Source organism: Lepisosteus platostomus, chromosome 3 (assembly GCF_059453375.1).
Source record: "Lepisosteus platostomus isolate fLepPlt1 chromosome 3, fLepPlt1.hap1, whole genome shotgun sequence".
In the NCBI taxonomy this organism is placed as follows: domain Eukaryota; kingdom Metazoa; phylum Chordata; class Actinopteri; order Semionotiformes; family Lepisosteidae; genus Lepisosteus; species Lepisosteus platostomus.
This window is the reverse complement of record NC_142613.1, coordinates 69,214,693-69,239,823: the sequence shown is the minus strand read 5'-3', so window position 1 is coordinate 69,239,823 and position 25,131 is coordinate 69,214,693. Positions and strand designations below refer to the sequence as shown.

The 25,131-nt window shown below is 43.1% G+C and overlaps 1 protein-coding gene across 6 annotated transcripts in view; it reads left to right on the top strand.

Moving 5' to 3' along the window:
• tiam2b (TIAM Rac1 associated GEF 2b) overlaps window positions 1-25,131 on the top strand; it is a 120,507-nt gene that overhangs the window by 72,352 nt on the left and 23,024 nt on the right. For 5 of the 6 annotated variants that reach the window (XM_088626599.1, XM_088626598.1, XM_088626602.1 and 2 more), the window contains exons 8-15: window positions 306-452; window positions 3,559-3,621; window positions 8,578-8,745; window positions 10,822-10,926; window positions 12,201-12,279; window positions 12,966-13,055; window positions 13,913-14,161; window positions 23,829-23,932. In XM_088626599.1, coding sequence (XP_088482725.1) covers window positions 306-452; window positions 3,559-3,621; window positions 8,578-8,745; window positions 10,822-10,926; window positions 12,201-12,279; window positions 12,966-13,055; window positions 13,913-14,161; window positions 23,829-23,932 — 1,005 coding nt within the window. The remainder of the gene's footprint in view (window positions 1-305; window positions 453-3,558; window positions 3,622-8,577; window positions 8,746-10,821; window positions 10,927-12,200; window positions 12,280-12,965; window positions 13,056-13,912; window positions 14,162-23,828; window positions 23,933-25,131) is intronic. The other variant, XM_088626603.1, reaches the window with a different exon arrangement.

Below are 25,131 nucleotides of genomic sequence, written 5' to 3'. Positions count from 1 at the left end.
CTGAGAGAATCTGCTTCCTGATTTTCAGCATTTGGAAAGGTACCCCCCCTGTCCCAGGTGGCTGTGTAGAGTGAACGTCCACAAGCCTCACACAGTGACTTTTCAGTGCTGACATCTGGTTAATTCCAAACAAGACCAGTCCCTCTCCTCTCAGCCCCTGCTCGGGTGTACCTGCCTTGATGTCTGTGAGGGCTCACAGGCCAGCCGTGTGGCTGGGCCCGTTGTCAAGGTGTGGGCAGTCTAGTCCTTGTGTGCCTGTTTTCTGAGTGTTCTCTCTCTCTCTCTCTCCGCCCGAATGCGCTCAGATCTGCTCGCGGGACGAGGCGATGCTTCGGAAGAGATCTCTGTCCCTGTCCCAGCGGGTCCGCAGCAAGAGGGGGCTCTTCTCCTCCCTCAAAGGACTGGACAGCCTCACCAAGCGGGGCAAGGAGAAGAGGCCGTCCGTGTCGCAGGTACGCCGCGGAGACGCAGCCCGTATCGCTATAGTTCTTGGTAGAAACTCGGGAAGACGCTGAGGGCGAAGAACACTCACTCTTTAAAGTGCCGAAGTCAGAGCCACTGGTTTAGGATGGTGGAACGAATTTGTTATTCAGGTTTTTTTTTCCGCCTCTCATTTCTTTCCTTTCATAAGTCAGCTTTTACAGTAATAAAAAAAAGGACAGCTATTTCTGTATATGAGAGCATCTGGCTTCCAGTTCATGGCCTGGGGTTGGAATCCTGTAAAGATAATATTGTAGCACTATCATTACTGCCAATTGAGTAATAATCCCAGTAAACGTCTCTTGCATTTTTTCTGAGGTCAGCCTCGTTAAACCCCCCTCCCCTCCTTCAACTCCATTTTGAAATGCCAAGCCCACACAGGCCTAACCACGTCTCCCTTTCATCCACTGAACCCACTCGGTGTGTATGACAGAGTAATTGAGCCATTAGCTGCTGTTGGGAGCCCCGACTGCTACCCCCTGCTCAGAATTGACTCGAAACGGTACAGCTCGGGTCCGTGCCCTCATCCCGAGAAGTGAACAGGCTACACGCCATAAAAGCCATTACGTTCATCTCCCGGGTTTAGAAAATCATTCCCAGGATGCATTTTCGTTTTTTCCATTTATGTGCAAATGTGATATCATTAATAAGTGAGAGTTCTGTCCATAAAACTTTAGTGTCTGGTATTTTGTTGTTGGAAGCGACATTGTTCAAAAGCAAAAGCACTCCTGGCATGAATTATTAAGGCCCATATGTGGTAAATTGCATGGAGTGAAACTAGCCCTGCAGCAGTGAACAGATGGCTTGTGTGACTTGCCTTGTCATTCACTAAATATTAAGTACTGTAGGTCTATGTCTGTAACAGAGCACACTGCTCCTGTTTCCAGGACTGGTAGTTTAATATGGGGAAACTGTTACAAGATCTTAATTACCTTTAAAAAGGTGAGCCCCTCATGACTGCAAAACCTGCTAAGCTTTCCTCCAGTTACATTTGCTGTACCCTTAAAGAATCAACATACCCATCAACAAGGATAAGGTTTGTAACTCTAAAAGGGGTAATACCTGTGAGCATTAAACACTACTCTAAAATAAAAACTTAATCCAAAGTTAAAACATTAGTCACTATTTGCTTTTTGTAATCGTCCGAGAAAGATCTGCAGCAAGTAGGTGCTTTCCAACAGTGCTTGCTGGCTGAGGTATGTGAATTCATTTTAGTCACTGGCAAAAAACCCAATTAGTTTCAGTAGTGCAGGCAGCCATGTTTTCTATAACATCATAAAAAATAACAGTGGCTCTCTGTCAATACAACACTGATCTCAGAAATTTTGATTACCTGCTGGGAAAAGGTCTTTCGGAGCATCTTAACAAGGCCTAAAGTACAAGGATCCCGCTGAAGTGGTCAGTGCTTCAGTGTCGAGTGGAGAAAGAAAATTGTGAACCCCAAAGCACAAAATCCAATGTAATATAATGTGTCTGGGAATAGATTTTGGCTTGGTTTTGTTGCGGCCATACTTTTTTTTTAATTCTTTGTCTGTCTGACGTTGTGCTGATAGTGACTTTTAAAAATGTGAGTCAGCCACAGGATAAAAAATTCTGGGACATTTTGTAGGCTGTCAAGATTCTTGTAAGGAATCTGCTGTGCTTTCCTCACCTAATAGCATTATTTCTGCTTGAAAAAAGCGCTGCTACTGGCCAGTGAATATTTTAAGAGCTGTGTGGTGCTTAAGCATAAAGCGTATGCTTAAAAGTTTTTAGGTCTTTCTAAAGACATACTGTAGTAGACAGTCATCACTCATGCTGGGAAACATCATGTAACTTGGGTCAGCGTCATCCAGAAACAACCATGTTTTTTTAAATGATGTCTTTGCTTGTGTTTACTAAAGGCATTTTATTCTGGTTTGTGAGACTTTCATATTTACTTTATCTTGACAGTATCTCCATTACATTATTTGCATAATATTACACTATAGGGATAGTGATTGTGTTGAAAGTAAATGGGCAACCAACGGCAAATGTGACATATTGGTCAAGGCCAGGGGGAAATTTGGCCAGGACAGCGGGGTTACACCCCTACTCTTTTTGAGAAACACCCTGGGATTTTTAATGACCACAGAGAGTCAGGACCTCAGTTTTACCTCAGGATGGCGCCTTTTTTACAGTATAGTGTCCCCGTCACTATACTGGGGCATTAGGACCCGCGTGGACCACAGGGTGAGTGCTCCCTGCTGGCCCCACTAACACCTCTTCCAGCAGCAACTTTAGTTTTTCCCAGGAGGTCTCCCATCCAGGTACTGACCAGGCTCACACCTGCTGAGCTTCAGTGGGTTGCCAGTTGTGAGTTGCAGGGTGATATGGCTGCTGGTGATGGGATTTTATAAGGATGTATGACGCAGCAGTTGAGTGGAGGATAAACCTGGGGTAGGGAGGGAAAACTTTAGAAGTCTGGATAGGAACTGGGTAGGAAGTTTTGGAAATGAACAGGCTTTCTGACATCTCTGTGTCGCCATTGCTGCAGCTATAGTTTTTGTCCTGTTTAGCAAGCGTTATGAGGTATCACCTTAGGTGAAATTTGTCCGTTTTCACTGCGGTGTTCACTCATGTTCCCTCTTCTCCAGAGAGGAACACGAGAGTGTCTTCCTGTGGCCGCTGCGAGTGGTCTGAGCCTCAGACGGCCGCTGGTGAAGAATGTGAGGATATCCCTTGCTCCGCTTCGCACGGAGACAGAATTAGCTGCCTGTGTGCGCCAAGTCAGGCTTTGCATTGTGCAGGATTAGTCACCCGTGCCAGAGAGCTCAGGCCACGACAAGACAGACAGCAGTCTGGGGGGAAAAAAAAAGATCTGACTACTAAGAAAACCAGCCAGTTTTTTTTCATGTATCCACCACAGGAGTTATAATTTGAGCATCGTTAGACTACTTATTATTTCCAATAAAGCCTGGAAGGTTTTGTGGATGGAAATAGTATCAAAGCTAACATTTAAGATCAAGTTTTTAATTTAAAAAAAAGCGGTGCCTATTTATAGTGTCTGTTGCCTAGTTACAGTTACTTATAGAGTGACAATTTGTTTTTAACTTTCAGATTTTTGAAAATAATGCTGGAGGACAGATAAGCCACCTTCCCTTGACTCCAAGTAGCTGTGAGGTGAGAGTTGCACCACTGTTCTAGAATTCTAGAACTTAACACTTCTTTTAAGTGTTGCTTTGGCCTCTTCCAACAAGGGACAAGGTAGGAAAATAGTCAAGTCAGTGCTTCTAGAAGTCATTTAAAATGTTTTTTTTTAATAGATGGACTGAATGGTGAGCTCTTTAATTAGTCCTGTGCCTTCTTAACATTTTTTGTGTCAAGGAGTTTTAATACTGCTACACACAAGTATTGTTTTCTTCAGCACCCAGTTAGGTCTGTAAAAGAAGTGGTAAGTATGTATAAATGGGTATTTTCGCATTGACTGATATTTATATCGGTTTCTTTGTGTGTCAGTAAGAGAAATTAGTTGAGGTTTTCCAGAACAATCCATAGGATAAAAGAGGCTGTATGGATATATGTGCCTATATCATTTAGTCATTTGAACAAAGTGTAAGAAAATTAAACACTTGTCTAAAAATGCATTTTATTTAAGGGGGCCATAATGAAATGGTCTTATGCAAATGTGCGCACTAGAGTCTTAAAAGTTTGAGCACTACTCACCTTGGTTTTAGAAACAGTCTGTGGAGTTCCTCAAATGAAGGCTGATAGTTTGTCTCTAAGTGGGTTTCATGGTTCTAGATGGGCATTCTGAAGAAAGCCGGGTAAAACATCAGCTTTAGCTTCTGCAGCTCCAGTGACAAATGCAGAGACTGCGGTCCGTTTGGACAGGAATGCAGTACAAGATCAAAGCGGGGACTTTTTCTTTTCATGTCTGCAGCTTCTGCTCCAGTCTGAAACCTGTACAGAATGTCTGTAAAACAGCAGCCTTTGAACAAGCTTATCACTTCCAAAATCTGTGAAAAAAGATAAAGATATTCTGGGGACTCAATGTTCTAGTGGAATTTGGCAAATTAATCCTACTTTGGCAAAAGGACTTTGCAAAGTTACAAAAGCGCATCCTAACAGCTGTACTGTAAAAACTCAAGACTGTAACCAGTTTTCATCACTTTGACGTGAAAGTAGCAGATATATTTTCAGGAGGATGAAATGTATTGGCTTATATCCAGGAAGGGAAGGGGGCTGGTAAGTTTTTGCTTGTGTGACAAACCTAATCATCCGTTACACAGCATGCCTGAACTTTTTAACTTTTCCATTCAACAGATGTGTTAAATGCACAGTAAGGATCACAGCAGTGTCTTGAAGCATTTTTAACTGTCTGTGACCAGCAATTTTTCCCTCTCGTAAAAGAGGCGCCATGCATGACTATCTAAACTTTCTGAGTGATCGCGGCTTGTGAGATGTATGGTTTGCTGTTGAACCGTGCTTAGCAATCGCTGCTCATCATAGTTGTGTCTCTGTTTGTAAGATCCTGCATTTGGAAATAGACATTTAAAAGAGACAGACTGGCTCACATTGTGACTTTGGCTGCTTACACAAGGGGGTTACTTAAAAAGGCCATATTTCCTCCAGCTGTCTCAGAATTAGAGCTTTGCATCGTTTTTAAGGGTGTCTTGGGTTCCATACTTGTCTCAAGACACAATGCTCCATATTATTGCAACCAGGATGGCTTGAAATATTGCCAAAAATGGATATTATTAAAAGGGCTAACTAGTTGAAGGGTACTACAGACGTGGACATTGATAGAAGCTCAAAGGTTGTGTTTCATTGGGCTGGCTTGAAAGTTAATTTTTCATTTTTATTCAAGTCGAACTCTTGCCTCCCTGCACAGTTTTTTTTTTCTCTCCAGCACGAGTTTGTATTTTTTGAAGAATGGAGCTTCTATCAGACATGACGGAAGATCTGGAAATGTCCGTTCAGGCCCCGTTGCGTAATTTATGATTATTTCCTTAAAAAAAAAAAGATCTGGAAGGGCCAGCGCCTTTGCGCATTTGGCCGAAGTGGCCCCCAGGATCCGCTTCCCGATGGAATTTTTTTCCGTGCTCTGTTGAGGGGTTTTTTTTTCTCCTCCTAGGTGCCAGAAATATTAGGAGCCATCAATTATTTCTGGCTCTGCGGACCACAAAAGGGGGAATCCGCTGCCTTAACGCTGGCTTGTGACGGGTAGGATTAGGCACTGAGCAGCTGTCATAACGCCCTGGCGATGTGTTGACACGGTGCTGCAGTACCAGCAAGCCCCGCCGCGTGCAGACTCGCTTGCAGACGGGGCGCCGACGCGAGCCTTTCATCAGCAAGAATCCGGTTGTTTTTACCGCAGACTCTTCACTACCGTCGAGGGATCGGGTTTTTTTTTCCTCCATTCTTTCGATGCCGTTACGCCACCGAACGGTCGTTTTGCTTTGTGTTTTAATGAGATGAGGCGAACTGCCGAGTCGCTCCTTACCGTCTTTGTCATCCTGCTGCTGAACAGCTATTTCACTCGCACCCCCCAACTTCCTTCAGCAAAACTGAAATGAATTGCTCTTTAGGTTTTGAAACCACTTGTCAATAAACCCGCATTTGGAGAACTCCAGGGTTTTAAAAATCATTAAACTGATTAATATCATTGCTTGTAGTATTAACGGTATTTTGTCTTGTTAGTACGGTGTACAGTACTAATATTTAGTAATAGTACAAAGGGGTTAGCAGATAAGTAGTGTGTAAAAAAAGTTGGGCTTATTTTCAGGTGACTTGTACACGTGTAACTACATAGTTTAGAGAAGAAAGTGGTTTTACAGCTTAATTTTTAAATCTTTTTTTTCATTAAACATTTTAAAGCTACATTCACTTTAGTATGTTTGTATAGATTTTGAGACTGTCACGTTCTTCAGTGGCCTAGTTTATACACCAGCCAGAGGGGGTTGTTAGTGGAGGACCGTGTTTTGCTTGTTCCTGAAGTCCGATGAGAGTTTCGGACTTTTCAGCTCAGAGTTTGCTCTTCTCTGCTTTAACTTTTTGCTAGATATGGGCTGGAGATTGTCATTCTCCAAGATGTTTTCTGTGGAAGGAAAATCTGAAGTACAGTACTGGTTAAAACTCATCACAAATGCCACAGCATTACACATCACAATCTATGCGTTTTGGCTGCTTTTGTGGAAATTTGGATGGACTGTTACAACTCTGTGGCAGTGAATGAATGCACAGTACTCTGGTATTAGTCAAGTGGTGGTTAAGAAAGAGATGCAGTCTGGTAACTGGTGGCAACAGAACTTTCCAGTAATGCAACTGTAGATGGATGACAGTTATACATTGTTTTGTTTTTTTTCCTGTAGGGAGGGAGGCATTGAATGTTACCCCACTTTCTCTTTTGGACAAACATTACCTCAGAAATATAACAGCACGTAAAGTGATTTCACAATAGTGAACCTTTGTCAGTGTCATGAAAAGTTGTTGACACAAATTTAACAGTAATGCCTCTGGCCCTTGTTTTGGCATGGTTTGTAAGGCTTTCATTTGGCTGTATTTTCAGGGATATGAATCTCAATGTTTTTTACGGGTTTTAATTTTTTTTTTCCCACCGCTGAGCAGTTGAGCACTTTGTTTTCACTTGCCATTGGGTGTGCGTGTGTTAGGTTTGTTTCCATGAGCTCCAAAACGAAATAAAGAAGCTTTATCCCTAGACTCGCACTGCCTGGTTTTAAATTTAAGTGTGGATAGAGAGTGTTTGACTCGGGTCTTAGTACAAGAAGAAGGGCCACAATGCATTTTTTCCCTCTTTGTCGAGGTTCTGTTAAAAACACTGCTGGAAGCCTTCAACATTTAGAAGCATTTTCAAATAAAAGAATAAGACAATTCGTTGGTGATGCGATCGTATGTCTACGTCTTGCAAGATGAAATAACAGAGTAAACTTTGGTCAAACCCCAGCATTACGGACAATTGTTCGGCTTCCCCATGTCTTGCAGATGGAAACAAGAGAATTAAGTGACGTGAAAGGTGGTTTGAAAAGTGCTGGACATTCTGGTTGTCTTTACTCACCAATAGTGGAAGGCAAAACCATTTAACTTTTTTTTTTTTCCTTCTTAACTATTCCCCCCTTTCCCCCCTCACGAGAATTTTGTGCCTGTGGTGAGGTCAGAATTCACAGGTAGTGGAGGCACAGTAATAAAGTTACTGTTGCACCAAAAAGGAGGGCTTGCCAACTCTTAGATTAACTGTTCCGGGTTCCTACAGTGTGAAACATGGGAATCCCAAAGTCAGAACGGTAGGACGTCAGCAGCTTGTCCGCTCTGTAGACTGATCCCATACGATCTCGCTAGCTAAGCAGGGCCACGCCGGATCGGTACTGGGAGAAGAGACCTCCCAAGGCAAACCAGGCTGGTCTCGCCTCCTGGCCGGAAGGTACAACCCAAAGCACCGTATGATGACCAGGGACAATGTACTATAGAAGGTGCCGTCCTTCAGATGAAATGTTAAGCCAGGCTCCTGGCTGCTTTTTTTTTTCATTTAAGATCCTATGGAGCAGTTTGAAAGAATGCAGAGGTGAATGTGTTAACCCAGGCGTTTAAAATCGACTGTAGGCTTAGTCAGTCTGGTCTTCCTAAAGTTCCCCCTTAATTCAGCTGCTGAAGCCAGTATTTACTTCCTTGCCTGGTTTGCCTAGTGGGGCTGCTGGCGCAGAAGGGCTGAACTTCAGTAGGTCCCCTCCTGTGTTTGAAGCGCTTCGGGATCCTTTGGGGGTAAACGTACTACACAAATGCAAGGAATTGTTCTTGTTGTTATTGTTAGTAATAATAACTGAATCACACAAACCATCCTGTTTAGCAAGCAGAACCTGGCTACAGATTTTACAGTGATCCGTATCTGCCACTTGAGCTTTCTAAGTGAACTGCATCTAAAAGATGCTTCTTCATTGGAAAACCTTTAACGGAGGAGCACTTTACAACCTAATTCACATGTAGATGAAACTATGTACAGTACTATAACTTCTAAATACTGGATAGGTAAAAACCTACCTGAACGTTTGATACCAGCGACCATCTTGTTTGTGTCTTTTTTTTCTTCAATTACAGTACCTCACTTCTTTGCTCTTTCAACAGAGATTAGATGGCTCAGCCAGTCTGCACTGCACAGCACCCCTAGAGAGCAGCCACTGGGACACTGCTTTGGAAACTCCAGTCTACATCTACATGCCTGACAACCAAGCCGTCACAGTGCCTATAAAACAGGACCACATGGTTGTGGATGTGCTTTCCCTTGCATGTAAGGTGAGCAGAGAGAGAGGAGTTTATGGAAGTTCAGCACACGCAGCTTGTCATAGATGTGACAACTCAGTAACGTATTGCAACACAGCAAGACACGGGATGAAGATTACAGAGCCCTCTTCTGCCCTGGCGACCTGCCGATAGTGGTCTTCATTTTCTTTCAGCTCCACAGTCCAGAGCCTTTAGTGAATATCACCCGTGTACATCGTGTAATCGATAATGTTTTTGTTTTCATGATAGGACATACCTATTTTTGAGGTTTCACTATGGTGAAATGTTTTTTAAGCTTGTCTTGTCTTCTGTCCTTTTTATTCTGGACTATTGATGTCTTTCTGCTGCAGGTGCCCACAGTTTATTACACATTATCATGCTTCGTGTTCTGTAAGTTACCGTGTTTGTCCTGTGATTTCATGCACGTACTGCACGTTGACCAGGGTCCTGCGGAGAAAGCTTTTATTAGGAGCAGCGAATGTGATGCTAACATGAACATCCTTGGGAAGCCAGTTCCTGGGGAGGAGAGATTGGAGAAACACACTTTCTCATGGGAAAAAGCTGACATTTTCAGTGTTTATTTTTGGCCCCTTTTCATGGATGTGGCCAAGGTCTTTCCCAAACTGTACAGAAAAGAAAACATTTTTTTTCCCACATACTTTGAGCAAGTTATTTGGTAGCTCTGAGGTAAAAACCTCTTCAGTTACGAGACATTGTTTTATCGTTGGGAGAAAAAGAGCCCACGATGGTCTCGTTCCAGTGCTACACAGAGGCGTTTAAGAACTCGATCTCTGTGCTTTACACGAAACACTGCATTGTGAAAAATGTTGACTAAAAATAGCAAGTGAGTAAGAGGTTCAGGAAAGCCCAAAAAGAAAGGTTAACACAGAGTATTCAGGCCAGTCCAAAGCCCAGACCCCAATATGCACAGGATTATATATATTATCCTTGTTTCAATTGTCTCTTTTGATGCACATCTGTACTTACAAGCTCCTAACCTGCTTGTCTCAACAAAAGTATAACCCTATGTCTAGCAGTCTTTGAAACAGTTTCATTATTTGACCTTCCTTCCTGTGCCTGTTCATGTGTTGAACACTTAGAATTTCTGGATGTTATGTATATGTCTGAACAGACGTGTGATGAAAAATTACTTCTTTTTAAGAATGCAAACACGACCAAAACGGTTGTTGTGCTATACCTTGTGTCTGTATGGTCATCTCTCAAATGAAGCATAAGTACAGCTAGGAAAATAAACTGACCCCTTAAAAATAGAGAGAAATATCCAGGTGATTTGTCCAAAGGCACAGATCATTGTTACTGTATGTTGGGAAGGAAAAAGTAAAACCCAGGTGTAGTTCCGAATCGCACCACTAGATGCCGCTTAAGACTTTCTGTTCTGTGAGCGTTGGCTCTGGACGTGGATGTCAATAATATTACTGTTGGGAGTGCAGAATGAGATCCTTCTTAAGTATTTCTAAGTCTCCGTCACTCAAGGACAGAGCCTGAAGAGCATGATTTATTTGGATGAATGCTGCGAGAACTTGAAATTGTGTGATATTGAAATGTTCTATTCTATGTGACCTGTAAAAGGGGAGATGTGGGAATACATTCACGGGCACAAGTTATTAAAATTACATTGTGTTAAAATGCAGAATTAGTTTTATAATGTAAGTCATCACTTTTTTTTCTCAGTTGCAAGATTCGATAAATGTTATTATTGTATTTTTTTCGTGATGGTTTCTTAAATAGCGCAGTTTTAGTTCAGGACTGCCGAATACAGGATGTTTTGAGATGCCAACACTTGAAAAATGCTGCAGTATTCTGTTGACATTTACAGGGTATGCAGAAATGTGAAGATTGCCTGTTTAGAAAGATCTGCTGTTATTTCGGAGCGATTAGTCTTGCAATGTTTTCATTTCTGTAACGGATACCAAAAATGTGATTGCATTTTGTTTGCTAGAACCGCCTGCATTGCATTATCCCAGGCATATGAATAAATTGAAGCCCAGTGTAAGATGAAAGGGTACTGTTCAATGATATGTAAGGGGGAACTGAAGACTGAGCAAATATCTGTTCTTTGTGCTACAGAAGAAGCAACTAGACCCAGGCAGGCACTGTCTGCGCCTTCGGAGAACAGTGGGGCAGAACGTGGAGCTCAGCACCCCCGCATCCAACGAGTTCATCCAGGACCTGGTGAGACTCTGACAAGATCAGCACCAAACTGCAGCGTTGGGTCATTCTGTCCTCTGCTGCTGTTTGGGACCTAAAGGCAAAGGTTGTTGTGGGATGGTTCCATGAAAAGTGATTGGGGTTCAAATGAAATTGGATCTTTTTTTAATCATAATAAAATAATTACTTACACTTATATAGCACTTTTCTGGACACTCCACTCAAAGTGCTTTACAGGTAATGGGGATCCCCTCCACCACCACCAGTGTGCAGCCCCACCTGGATGATGCGACAGCAGCCATAGTGCACCAGAACACTCCCCACACACCAGCTCTCAGTGGGGAGGAGAGCAGAGTGATGAGGCCAGTTCAGAGATGGGGATAATTAGGAGGCCATGTTTGGTAAAGGCCAGGGGGAAATTTGTCCAGGAAGCCGGGGTAGCACTCCTGAGAAACAAGAAACACCCTGAGATTTTTAATGACCACAGAGAGTCAGGGCCTCGGTTTTATGTCTCATTGGAAGGACGGTGCCTTTTACAGTATAGTGTCCCCGTCACTATACTGGGGCATTGGGACCCACACAGACCAAAGGGTGGGTGCCCCCTGCTAGTCCCACTAACACCACTTCCAGCAGCAACCTTAGTTTTTCCCAGGAGGTCTCCCATCCAGGTACTGACCAGGCTCACGCCTGCTGAGCTTCAGTGGGCTGCACATTGTGAGTTTCAGAGTGCTATGGCTGCTGGTTAGGGGTTAGGCTTAGGTAAATAGGCTGTTAAATCTAGTAACCCGTGTTTGTGGTTTGATTTTGTAAACCCAGTTTCCTAGTTCTCTTTCGAATTAAAGCTTTTCTGGTGACATGACTTAATTGACATGGCTGTGAATGTGCTTCTCCAAGTATCAGAGTATTAGATAAGTATTAGATAATTGGTTGTATGAACAAGAGATGGGTGGGGCTTTCTTCTGTGCTTGTTGTACAGGGGCATGTTGTACCAGCAACCTGCCAGACTGCAGTGAAATGAGTAAGAGACATGACATTCCTCCAGGTGGTGCTCAGTTCCCTGTAAGACACTGTGTAGCTTGCAGTGTAGCAAATGACAAATGGCTCAGACTGGTGGGCATGTTGGAGGAGGGGGTGCACAAGTCCTCATTACTTTGTTATAAATGGGTTCTCATAGCAGCAAGTTAAGCTAAAAAATAACTGGAGATTTCAAATTGGAATGGGCATTAAACAAAAAAATAGTACCTACAACTTTTTGGTCATTCTTACTATTTTAATGAAGTTTCTTTTCATTTTTACAGGTGTATGATGAATTAGAAATTATACCTCTGAATCTTTACCAGTTGCTCCTGTCCAGGTCTCCAAGTACAGTGGACTTTGGTAAGTTCCAGAGAAGTAACCCTGTCTAGCTCTCGGATTGTGGAGATGCACTGGAAAAACTGGCAACAATTTTGGAGCTGTTCATTATAAATCAAAGGAACTGTCTGAAATTGCAACTTAGAAAAAAAGCATTAAAAAACTAGTCTAAAAATGAGAGGTAATTAACTCTTGTTTTGCTGTTACTATAAAGGGCAGCACGGTGGCGCTGTGGTCGGCATTGCTGCCTCAGTGTTTGGGCCCTGGGTTCAATTTCAGACCTGGTGTGCCCTCTGCGTGGAGTTTGTATGTTCTCCATGGGTTTGCATTTTTCTGTTTTCCCTCCACAGTCTGCAAACTGGAAGGTTAATTGGCTTCTGTGAAAATTGGACCGTTTGTGCGTGCGTGCGCACTGTAATGGACTGGCGTCCCATCCGAGGTGTATCCTGCCTTGACCCGTTGTTTGCTGGGATAGGCCCCAGCTCCTCCCGGACCCAGAATTAGACGTACCGTTCAGAATCGGCTGGATGGATGTTACTATAAAGAATGGGCTTTGCAGAAGTTTCCACTTTCATTTATTGAACACAGACTTGCTGGACAGTCACTGTCCTGCGCACCCTGCATGTCAGCTTATTGATTATGGCTGTGTCTGCTGTGCTCTTGCATTCTCTATGTGCAATATGTGTAATGGGCTGCGTGCTGTGTTGCAGGATTTGCGGTCACTGGTCATGTGGACGGGTTCAGGAACAGCCGGATATTCGTCAGTGAAGTGCTTCCCGACGGAGTGGCATCCAGCGAAGGTAGATCTTTTAATCTTGGTGCCCCGTTACACTCCGTTCTCGGTAAGACTAAGAGGTATACAGTATGTTCTGCAGTGCGTTGTTGTGCTGTCTATGCGTAGTTATACATTATGCGTAGTTATATATTAGTTGATTTGCGAGGCGGTCAAGAACAACTGCAAGCTGCAAGTCACAGCTTCTCCCTTTGACTTTGGAACGGCGGTGATAAAGCCTGTATTGGACAAGAATGAAGGAAGCCAGGGAGAGCTGGGCATCTCGAATGCCATGAGGTTTACTGCTTGAGAGTCCAGCCCCTCGGGGGAGCAGAGAGTTGCTGTAGTACTAATCTCACAGCTGTTTCACGTTATTTTGAAACGGGAATTTTTCTGACTGGCTTTGCGAGACCTAAAGACCTAGAAATCCAAAGATCCGAGTACGCCTGGCCAAAATAAATAAACGTGGCAAGCAGAATAAGGTATATAGGTAAGAGATGATCAGTTGGATTCTTTTTTTTCCTGTTTCAAGTATTTTTGTCTGAAGTGGAGGAAAAAAGCAATTGCTTCCATTATTTTTTCCGTTTTCTGCGTAAACAGCAGTCCATTGATACCTCACATTAGGAAAGCTGCAGCGCTGAGGCTATTTATAGAGCACAAAAAGAAAACTGTTTTCAGCTGCATGACCTAATGGTGCAGGATTTAAAAAAAAAAAACAGCTGGGCCTTTTTGGGGGGTGAAAACAAGACTGCATTCAGTTCCGAGGTGTTTTTTTTAAGTAGGTTAGTCCCACAGTAAACAGCGCCGTGCAGTGACTCACGGAACTGTTTCTGCCCGTTCCCGAGGGCTGCAGTTGTTCCTCATTTGCCCACGCCGTGCTTGCAGGGCTGCGGCCGGGGGACGAGATCCTGGTGCTCAACGGAAGGAGCGTGTCGACCCTGGACCTGGGGCTGATCCAGACTCTGTTCAGCGAGCAGGCGCTGAACATGACCCTTCGGAGAGATTCCCCCTCAGGCCTGTGGCAGGGATCCGCCTGGCCTGCGGCCGAGACCAGGGACCCGGCCCCGCCCTTTCCTCCCCCGGGTCAGTTCCTGGAGGACCTGCTTGAGAGCCACACCACACCGCCCTCTGCCGGTGAGTCCGTTCCTTCCCTTCCACCCCTCCTGCAGCAGCACAGGCCGTCCGGTTTAATCTCCCGGCATCTCAGTGCCCACGGCATTACAGTGGGCACAGTCAAGAATTTTCTTTTAATAATCCAAAAGGAGTAAATTCGGAAGCCGTTGGTGCCACTTTTCTAGCAGTGGCCTGAGCTTGGGGTAATAAGTGTAGGCTGGAAAATTGTTAATGTCCACTTATAAAAACGATAAAACCGAACCAAGTAGTTACTGAGCCATATGTCAGACTTCAACATGTCAGGTTATGGAAAATATGGGACATAGTCAACATGGATTAAGAGTCAAGTCTTGTTAAGTTAACGTGTTGAAGATCTTTGAACAAGAACCGACAACAACAGAGTCCTACAGAACTACCATATGGAATAGAAGGCTTTTTCACATGGGTCATATAAAAAAGAGTTCTCAGTTTAGAAGCAATAGGCTTTCAGTGAACTGTGTATTAATGGATAGAAAAGAGAGTACAGATACAGTAAGGGGCTGAAATTGGGGTGATGTAATTACTAGAGTACCACAGAGCTACTGCTAGGGCCACTGCTCTTCCTACTTTTTTTAGAATTGATGATTGAGTTTCTAGACAGGTCAACTAGCCCGATGTGCAGATGATCCTACAATAGGAGTATCATAGGATTATGCTATAGCTATAAGCAGCAAAACAACATTTAAAAAAGATTGATATGAAATTAAAGACAGTCCAACACCAAATGTGCCCTCATTTCAAACTTCTCAGATTTATCAGAATCTGGATATTGTCGCTGACTCTTCTGATGTTTTTTTTTATTGATCCTTTGGTGTTTCTGAGCAAACCAATCTGAAAGCAAATATTTTCATTTCCTCTTCAAAATCATCTTTAGTTTCCATATGGTGGTTTGCAGTGTTTTGTGTACTACCTATGTGATACTTACAGTTTTATTTGTGTACAATAGTCAGATTAGCCTTTTAGCAGTGTACATTGTAACAGCACAACTGACTAAAATTTCTACAGCTGCTCTGGAGTATAAGAGTTATTATTTAGAATTTAAAAGTACTTCCAAGCATTCTCAAAACAGGATGTGGGGATTTGAAGCATGGAAGTGTTGTTTTATAAATACACATTGCAGTTAGTACTATCCTGATGGCAGCTAAAATTAAAGTGGCAGTTGGTTTAGGTCATCCTAGCACCTCTCTGGTGTGGAACTGTAACTGATGCTAGAGGAAGAGGTTGTGTTTCTCCGGGAACTTGGGTATCAGCAGCACTGACTCAAATAATTCCGCTGAAGCTGTGAGGCTCTTCGTCAAATGTGTCCTTCTGATTCTTAACAAAGGTTAACTTGGGAAAAGCAGCTACCTTATGCTTTATGAAAGTGTCTCCAGAGGAACTGGAACAACTTATTTTGATGGTTTCAAAAAGTTGTTATTGATCTGACTGTACTGAAATGTAGGGAACTTGGAGCCTTCATGGTAATAATGGGGAACTGCAACACTGTTTTTAGACTTCGGGGTGAGAAAGAGTCAGCAGTGCTGAGTGCATTTCCAACCACAATAGAAGTAAAATGTGCACAGTAACTTGTAAAACCTCCAGTTTACATCACAAAATAGATTAAATTTCCAGGTCTGCGCAGAGCCGTGTTCTGCGATTCAGAATGAGGGAACAAAACTTCCACTGAGGTGCAGTGGACCTATTGCACTGTAAACATGCAGGCTTGTGAAGACATCTCTTTTAATCCAATAGAAATATTGCTGATAAATGGAACTTACTTGTTACCTCTGCATGCAGATCACATTGGAACATTTCTGCGGTGAAATGTCTGCTGCACAACCTGTACCTGTTCGCTCTTGCATCACTTTTACATTAGTCATCACAGTGACTAGTGAGCAGGAAGGGCCGCATCACTTCGCAATTCATGGAACTCGAATACGAGTTTGTGATAATGTGGCGACTCGCAGTACTTTCACCAAGTTCATGATTTTGAGATAATTTGAATTTTACTGTTTTTTTATATACAGTATATGGTCAATGAATTTATATTGTGACTGAGTTTTAATAACTGGTCTGAGACATTGTTCCCCTTTAAACCAAAACAGGATGCTATGGGGAACTACAACAGGTCAAGCAGCAGTCAGGAGTTTTGGGTTTGTAAATGGAAGGTTGTGAGTTCAAATCCCAGGCTAGATACTGCTGTTTTACCCCTGAACACAATAAAATACCCAGGTGTATAAATGTCCAAATGTAAGCCAGTTTGGATAAAAGCACCAGACAAATAAATGAGTAATAAGTAATTATATAGGTAATTGGAAGAAATCATGTTTTTAATCAAAATCACTGTAGCAGGTCTTGCTTTTGCTCATCTGATCAGTCAAGCAGTTTCCGTTTGCAGTCCTTCCCTTGTTTTTTGAAGTATGCTTACACTGTGCTCCTGTCATTGCCACCTGGCTTATACAGTGCTTTGCATAAGTATTTACGCCCTCCAGTGATGTACCAACCGTATTGTTGAGCTGCAAATGGTATGCACACATTTTTTAAAACAAATCTTTTTATTCAAAACCTGAATACCCAAACTAAACCCTTTCATGGGTGAAAGAATTTGAACATCAGCCAACACTCAGAATTAAAAACTAAAAATCAAAAACATGAAAAGGGTGGTTGCGTGAGTAATTATTTCCGTCAAGCCAATACGACTAGTACTTGGTCCTACACTCATGCTTGGAAGTTGGTCATTATTTTAGATATAGAGATATTATATGAACCTGAACTGTTGAATGAATGAATATATAGAATTAATATCCTAAATAAAGACGTCCCACACACAAAAAGGGATTTGAACTCGCAGATTATTAGACTGTGATATTTAACAAATCACCAGATATTCCTGTGTGCAGAAGTAAATGAACAGTCAATAACATGTGGCACCTCCGTTAGCAGCAGTAACTTCCCGCAGTCGCCTCCTATAACCAGTTGTCAGTCCCTGACATCTTGCTGGAGGGTTTCTTTCCACCACTCCTCTTTACAATACTCCGCCAGCTCTGTGAGGTTTGAAGGATGTCTTGCATGAACAGCCCCCTTCAGGTCCTGCCACAGCATTTCAATAGGAGTCAGGTCAGGGCTATGGTTTGGCCATTCCAGGACACGGAAACGCTTCTTCCTAAGCCATTCTTTAGTGGACTTACTTAAACGTTTCGGATCGTTGTCTTTTTGAAACATCAGCTTTGTGCCCAGCTTGAGTTTTCAAACTGATGGCCCGTCATTCTTCTCAAGAATTCACGATTCCCTCAGTGATGTCTAGTTGCCCAGGGCCAGAGAAAGAAAAACAGCCCCATACAAGGACACTCCCACCACCATGCTTGACAGGAGGGATAAGGTTTTGTTGGTGGTAGGCTGTGTTGGCTCTTCGTCAAACATGGGGCCCTCTTGTTGTACCCAAATAGTTCAATTGTGGGACTCATCTGTCCACAGAACAGACTTCCAGAACTCTTCAGGCTTGTCCAGGTGGTCTCTGGCAAACTCCAGACGGGCAGCTTTGCTCTTTTTGACAGAAGAGGCTTCTTCCTGGTGACCCTTCCATAGATGTCCTTTCTGTTCAGGGGTCTTCTTATCGTTGAGCTATGCACCACTACTCCAGAGGCAGCTAGGGAGGCTTGTCGACCTCTGGATGTTATTTCAGGATGACCCTTTACCTCTTTTATCATTCTCCTCGTGGCCCTGGGTGAAATTTCAATAGGACGTCCACTTCCTGGCAGGGTTGCCTTCGTTTTAAATGCCCTCCACTTGAATACTATTTGCCTCGCAGTGGATTTACGGAGTCCGAATCTTTTTGAAATGGCTTTATAACCTTGTCCAGATTGATGAGCATCCACTGCTTTTTCCCTCAGTTCTGCTGATGTTTCCTTGGTTCGAGGCATGATGCTAGACTCATACTGCAGGAAGAGTTACTGACCTGCTTTTTTGCAATTATTTATGTTTGCTCCTCCCTAGCACATAATTTCAGATCTTCAATTTCATTGGTTAACATTCTGTCATTGGCCCACCTGCTCCTGCTTCACCTTGATGTAAGTTGTAGAACTAAGGGTTCACTTATTTTTTGCACCTGCATAATTTCTGTATACTGTGTGTGTTATTGTGCTGCATGGAGGTTTTTCTTTTAAAACACTCAAAGTGGTGAATAATTATGCTTTATTTCAAGTGACAATTTCTGATTAAATATGCATTTTGTGGTTAAGAAACCAATAAATCTCACATTATGCAATGGGTTCACAAACGTTCAGGCATGACTGTAGCATCCTTGGCAGCAGGTACACCTGTGAAACGTTTTGGATAAGTCTCTGCCCACTTTGCAAACCAGCGCTGTGCAAATTTCACCCATTATTCTTTATAAACTTGCCCAGGCTCTGTCAGTTGGGTTAGGGATTGTCTAGGGACAGCAATTTTCCAGTTTTGACATGGATTTTCCATCACATTGAAGTCATGACATACTGGGCCAGTCAAGAACATACACTGACAAGATGAAAGTGAAACTTTGGACTTCTGCTTCGGGTCATTGTCCTGCTGAAAGATTTAATTTTATCCCCGTACTTTTCTCCATCCATTTTCCCCTTGAGCTTGACAAGCTTCCCAGTCCCTGCTGGTGAGACGTAGCCCTAATGCCTCTACCACACAGCTTGACAGTAGGGATGTTGTCGCCTGTGTGTTGTGCTGTATACATTATATGTTGTGTGCTTTTCAATTGGGCTTCTTTATGAAGTGGCTCAGTTAATTTTTAGATTCACTTTAGCTGCTAAACTACCAGGCAGCAGGACTAAATGGCATCTGATCTGCAGCCGTTCTCACTTGAGCCCAGGAGAGCAAAGCCGTGCAGAAGGTGAATGGAAATGAAAAGTTGGAATAGGAAACTGACGTTTAATTTCTCCTAGACGCCTCTTGCAAATGTAGAGAGCTAAAACACAGCTTATTATTGGAGTGAGAAAATACGTGCCTAATATCTGCACAGCTGCCTGCCCCTCATGATCCATTTGAGTGATTCACTTCAGAATTGTATAATTTTACACCCACAGTCTTCTGTCATCTCCACCCACTTCCTCAGAAGAAAAACGAAAACAAAGCTGTTGTGTGAAAAGTATTTGTGTTTATTTTGTCTGTCGTATTAAAACTGGGTTGTTTTGAAGAGTGCTTGACCATTCATTCGTCTTTGAAATCTCTGACCAGCCACAGATAGCCTCTATTTCTTCTCCAGCAGCTACACAGCTGTTAATACGACCATCTTCCGGCAAAGAGCAACGCTGCATGTCTGCATGGTCAGGGCTCTAAAATAGGGTCTGACTGAGAACTGAAACAGAGCCCTGCATGCTGACAGCTTACTGCTGACCTGATGTCAGAGGCTGCCTACGCAGGAAAGTGCTTTCATAGCTAAAGATCTGTGATAAAATTATGTGATTAAAAATGGCAGATTCTTAAGTTTGGATATACTGTCCCTATAAACAAATGGGACAGCTGGTCTTTGGTTGGTTCTTCAGGTAAGTGTGTGTGGTGTCTTTACTACCCTAGATGATAATTTGTGCTGTATGTTTGCATCTTATTAAAAAATCTAGTTGAGGCTTATAAATCTAGAATTAGTGTTTTTTGTACAGAACAATTTTTCTTGATATGTCTTAATTTCCTGGTTGGTTTATGTCTGTATTAAGAAAAAAAAACTTTAAGATAAAACTTATGCTTTAATACCAGACTGTATTATATACACAGTATATTTATATTGAAAGCTTAAGGTGTTTCAGGGTCTTCTCCAGTTGTTTCTAAATATAGTCATTTTCTGGTTCTACAATGCTTAAAAGTTCAACGTTTCTCTTTGAATACCTCAAAGATCACAGCAGAAGGCATGCTTGCTGTAGCTGAAAGTGTGTTTTCTGGATTCACTGGTCACAGCTAGGCAGATTAGCACCAGTGGTCACCAGAGTCAGAAACTGCACAACCTGAAAATGTTTTTGGTTTGTACAGTGGGAGCCTATTTCTTGGTATGTTACTGTGAGGCTTCTAGAAGCACAATCCTAGCGTGCATTGAACTGTTGGTGCTCTGTGGAGGTTAAAGAAAAGCGTAGGATGACCTGGCCTAAGTCCTGTTGATTCAACTGCAAGCTTTTTACATATGGAGATAGGTGCTGGCAGCCTGTCATACTGCTATGCACCCATCACACTGGCCTGATGCTGCCCAAGTGACATTGCCTTCACATTCCTGCAAAATAAAAGGCTGCCTATGGGGAAAAAAAACAGACGTTTTATCGTTGCATGAGTCCATGAGTTATTTCCAGAAATGGGATTTTGAAGACTTCTAGACACCTTGTCTAAATACCAGCAGCCATATCACTCTGCAACTCACAACTGGCAGCCCACTGAAGCTCAGCAGGTGTGAGCCTGGTCAGTACCTGGATGGGAGACCTACTGGGAAAAAGTAAGGTTGCTGCTAGAAGAGGTGTTAGTGGGGCCAGCAGGGGGCGCTCACCCTGCGGTCTGTGTGGGTCCTAATACCCCAGTATAGTGATGGGGACACTATACTGTAAAAAGGCGCCGTCCTCCGGATGAGACGTAAAACCGAGGTCCTGACTCTCTGTGGTCATTAAAAAATCCCAGGGTGTTTCTCGAAAAGAGTAGGGGTGTCACCCTAGCGTCCTGGCCAAATTTCCCATTGGCCCTTACCAATCATGGCCTCCTAATAATCCCCATCTATGAACTGGCTTCATCACTCTGCTCTCCTCCCCACTGAGAGCTGGTGTGTGGTGAGCGTACTGGTGCATCCATCATCCAGGTGGGGCTGCACACTGGTGGTGGAGGGGAGTCCCCATCACCTGTAAAGTGCTTTGAGTGGATTGTCCAGAAAAAGCGCTATATATGTGCAAGCTATTATTATTATTATTATTATTATTATTATTATTATTATTATTATTAAATGAATGCTGTCTGCCTTCATATGACTGAAAGACTGAGGTGCCAGTATATTGTAAGATGAATGTGGCAAGGCTGGCAAGCTGTGCAAATTGGCACTAGGCAGTAACATTTGAGTTAAAAGGATATGCTTTTTTAAAACATACTGCATCTAAAGCTTGACAGTATTACAGTATTAGGTTGTCAGGCACCAGGGCTGATGTCTGGGCTTTTCCTGCTTAGCAGCTATGCATGTTAATCATCGGTAATGTTATCATACTGATGATCCTACCCTGTAGGTCTTTGTTGCTGTGTGGTACACATTTCCAGTGTCGGTAGCTCTATGCTGGTTTTGCAGTGCTGCATGTCTCCCTATGGGCTCTAGGGGGCGATAGTCTCACTGCTGAAGGTTTTAGCGCAGTGGTTCCCAGTTCCCAGGGTTTTCATTTCCTCCCACCTTCAGTAGGTAGTTGAAACCATACTTGGTCTAAGAAGTTGCTTCATTGGAAGGTTTGCACTGTGTTTCAAGTCACAAGATTGGGATTTTATTGCATTTACAAAAGCTGATCATTTTGAAGAGCTGAAGAGCTGGGAACAAACAACTGAGATTAATCTTTATTATTATTAGGAACAAGTAATAGGTTTATTCCATGCTGAAAAGAGAAGAAAAAAAACACAACGTTTCGGCCGTGGAGCCTTCTTCAGGTGACTGTTATTATTATTATTAGGTCAATCAAGCGTTTGATGGTGTAACTGAGGGCTTGACTGGAACACAAACCAACAGGCGTGTGGGTCACCAGGACCATAATTGGGAATCACTGATTTAATATTATTATTATTATTATTGTTGTTAATTCCTCGCTTATATAGCGCTTTTCTGGACATTCCACTCAAAGTGCTCAACAGGTAATGGGGATCCCCTCCACCACCAGTATGCAGCCCCACCTGGATGATGCGACGGCAGCCATAGTGCACCAGTACGCTCCCCACACACCAGCTCTCAGTGGGGAGGAGAACAGGGTGATGAAGCCAGTTCATAGATGGGGATTATTAGGAGGCCACGACTGGATGAGAAATTTGGCCAGGATGCTGGAGTGACACCCCTACTCTTTTCGAGGAACTCCCTGGGATTTTTAAAGACCGCAGAGAGTCAGGACCTCGGTTTTACGTTTATCCAAAGGACATTGCCTGTTAACAGTAAGGTGTCCCCGTGGCTATACTGGGGCATTAGGACCCACACAGACCACAGGGTGAGCGCCCCCTGCTGGCCCCACTAACACCACTTCTGGCAGCAACCTTCGTTTTTCCCAGGAGTCTCCCATCCAGGTACTGACCAGACTGAGCTCCAGTGGGCTGCCAGGTGTGAGTTGCAGGGTGATATAGCTGCTGGAAAGGTTTTAGAGTTCAGTGGTTTAGGGGAAGGGGCAGGTGTATCCTCTACATTTCAACACATTTCCTTGATCAGCATTTATAGATTAAAAATTTTAATCACTCCGGAGAAGTATAAGTTTGAACAAAGCAAAAGAAAACAACTGCAAGATCACGGTTGGGGTGGTAATGATTGCAAAGGCTTCGTTGTGGGACATAATTATAAATGGCACTGTGGGAGGAAAAAATACTTTTTTAGAAAGAATGGATGAGAATTGTGTCCATGTGAAGTCGGAAAGACATTCTGATGGTTATGCAGGTAATGGATTTTGAATATTTAGATTTCACCAGATGAAAAAGCTTTTTTTTTTATTTTTTCTGAAGCGTAGCATTCGACAAGGAAACACTCTTCCTTGCCGTCTTAAAAACACAGGGCTGTCAGTAACCTTGTGTTGTTGCAAGGATACTTCACATGTTTTGTCAGTTGGCATTTGAGACCTTTTGAAATGCAGCCCCAAATGTCATGTAGATGTAATTGAACTCTAATGTCAAATGCTAGAGATTTGGTTTACCCCCATTCTGAGAAGTGAATCTGAATTTGCCTGTTCTTTGGCAGCAGTCTGAAATGTGGTTGTGTAGAGCTTTTTCCACTCCGTAAGCCTTTGCAACACTTCTCTGTTTCTCTTTAAAGTGTTGCTTTGCAAAACATGTGACACTCTGAAAAGAGAATAAAAATAGGGTGTTTATCTGGCTGCTTAACGGCCTTTACTTGGATGTGTTTCATTGTTTAGTGCGCTGAAGAAGCTAACTTCATGAGAAGCTGAGAAGTCACGTGACTTGACAGTTTAGGTTTTTATTTTTTCTGTTTTTAGTGTTTAGGTTCTCCAATGTCCTGTGCTCATATGTGGTCAGACCCAAATTTAAAACCTGTCAGCTTGGTTTCTTTCTTTGTGATTTTAACGAGACACTTTGCCCTTTATTCTCAGGCAGGGCTGCATTTAAACCAGGTCTTCCTCACTGGTTTTCTTTCTGAACTTTGGGTACATGGGAAACTCTAACTTGAATTCCAAAATGTTTGATTTGCAACGGCTGCTTCTCATGAAGCTGGGCTTTTAGTGCCGATATATCATGTTATCATTGAGTACAAAAGTTCAGTTCCCCTGGGAAGAACATCTTATCAAGTTGAGATTTAAGGAGTCACCATTTTCTGTCTTTTCACCTTGAAAATTTGGAATATTTTGCTGTTTAAAAATATGGTTATGTGCTGGACATTTCTGCTTTATGCCATTGAAAAAACTGATTATTGGCAACATTTCTTGAAAAGCCTCAGAATGTAATGATTTAAATCTGTAATGATTACTTTTTTTAATCTCAGGTGTTGGCGGTATCCACGATGGCTCTGGCACTGATGTAGGAAGCTCCGCTGACGATGCTCAGCTGCATCTTTCTCCTGGGCTGCAGACTGAACACCATCGAAAGGTGAGCAGCAGGGCAATTAAACCACATTACCGTCCCCTTCCTTTGGATGAAACAAAGTTGCGTCCTTTTTTTTTAAGGTTCATTACCATGGCAAATGTACATGTGCTTCTGAGAGACCTTTTCAGGAAAGATAACAAAAATGAATGATGTCCAAACAAAAAGAGAGATGTTTTTATTTCTCCTGTGGAATCCCTGAGGTGTTTTTCTCAACTGTAGCGAGGCGCTGGCGGGCTCACCTGCAGAGGGCAGGTAGTGGTTTGCCATCTCTGACCACAACTGCTTCAGCCAGAGCTCTGAAGCTTTTCATCAGCACCAAAGCCATGCGGGTGCGTTTTGGCGCCGGTGGCCCGAAATGCCGGGCTGGGTCTCCTGGCCACCTGTGTGATCGCGCTGCACTCCGGACGCAGCCCAGTGACGGCTCGCAGGAACCGCTGGAGTGGGTGGCTGCAACAGGCAGCTGGCAGGCTGGTGTGGTGTCAGTCTGAGCGCTGTATAATTTAATGCCTCATTACTTCGCTCTTACTGGTGAGATTGCTTATTACTGTCAAGGATCCTTGGAGGCTGTGACAGCTGCTCCCACACTGAAGGAGAGGAACAGAGGGCGCAGCAGCAGAATTAAGTATATACTGCTCTCTATTTTTTTTTTTTTTAAAACTACTGCACTAAAACTGGGTGTAGTTGCTACACTTGGTTGTTCGATTAGAATCATTCTGCATTATTTTTGGAGAGAATTCGGTGCTGTTTGACCTGTCACCCCCCCCTGGTTTTGTCAACATTTAAATTCACAATCTCATTTCAGTGCAGGGGCTGGTAGTTTGAAAAATTATCTTGAAGCGCCGCAGATTTCTGTCTCCAGCAAAATCTTTCAGAGCGGTTTTCTGCAGGATGTCTTTTTCTGTGGAGGATGTTCAGATTTCACTTGCGTGAACAGCCCACAGGTATAAAACCTTTGTCTCCTGCGTTGGTTTCTGCCTGTCTGCCAGGAACGTAAGTATGGGGGTTTTTATCCCCGTGAATAAAAGGGCGAATTTTTATAATGACTTTTGCATAATGATGTTTGAAAGCCAGTCGTGCTCATTTCGGGGGTGAGAGTCCCATTTAATTTCATGTGTGTTCAGTGTCGGTGCTTACAACCTGCTGAGTGCTGAGTGTGATGAAGAGATGTACTGTTTCCTTTTTTTATCAGTTTGATTTAGAAA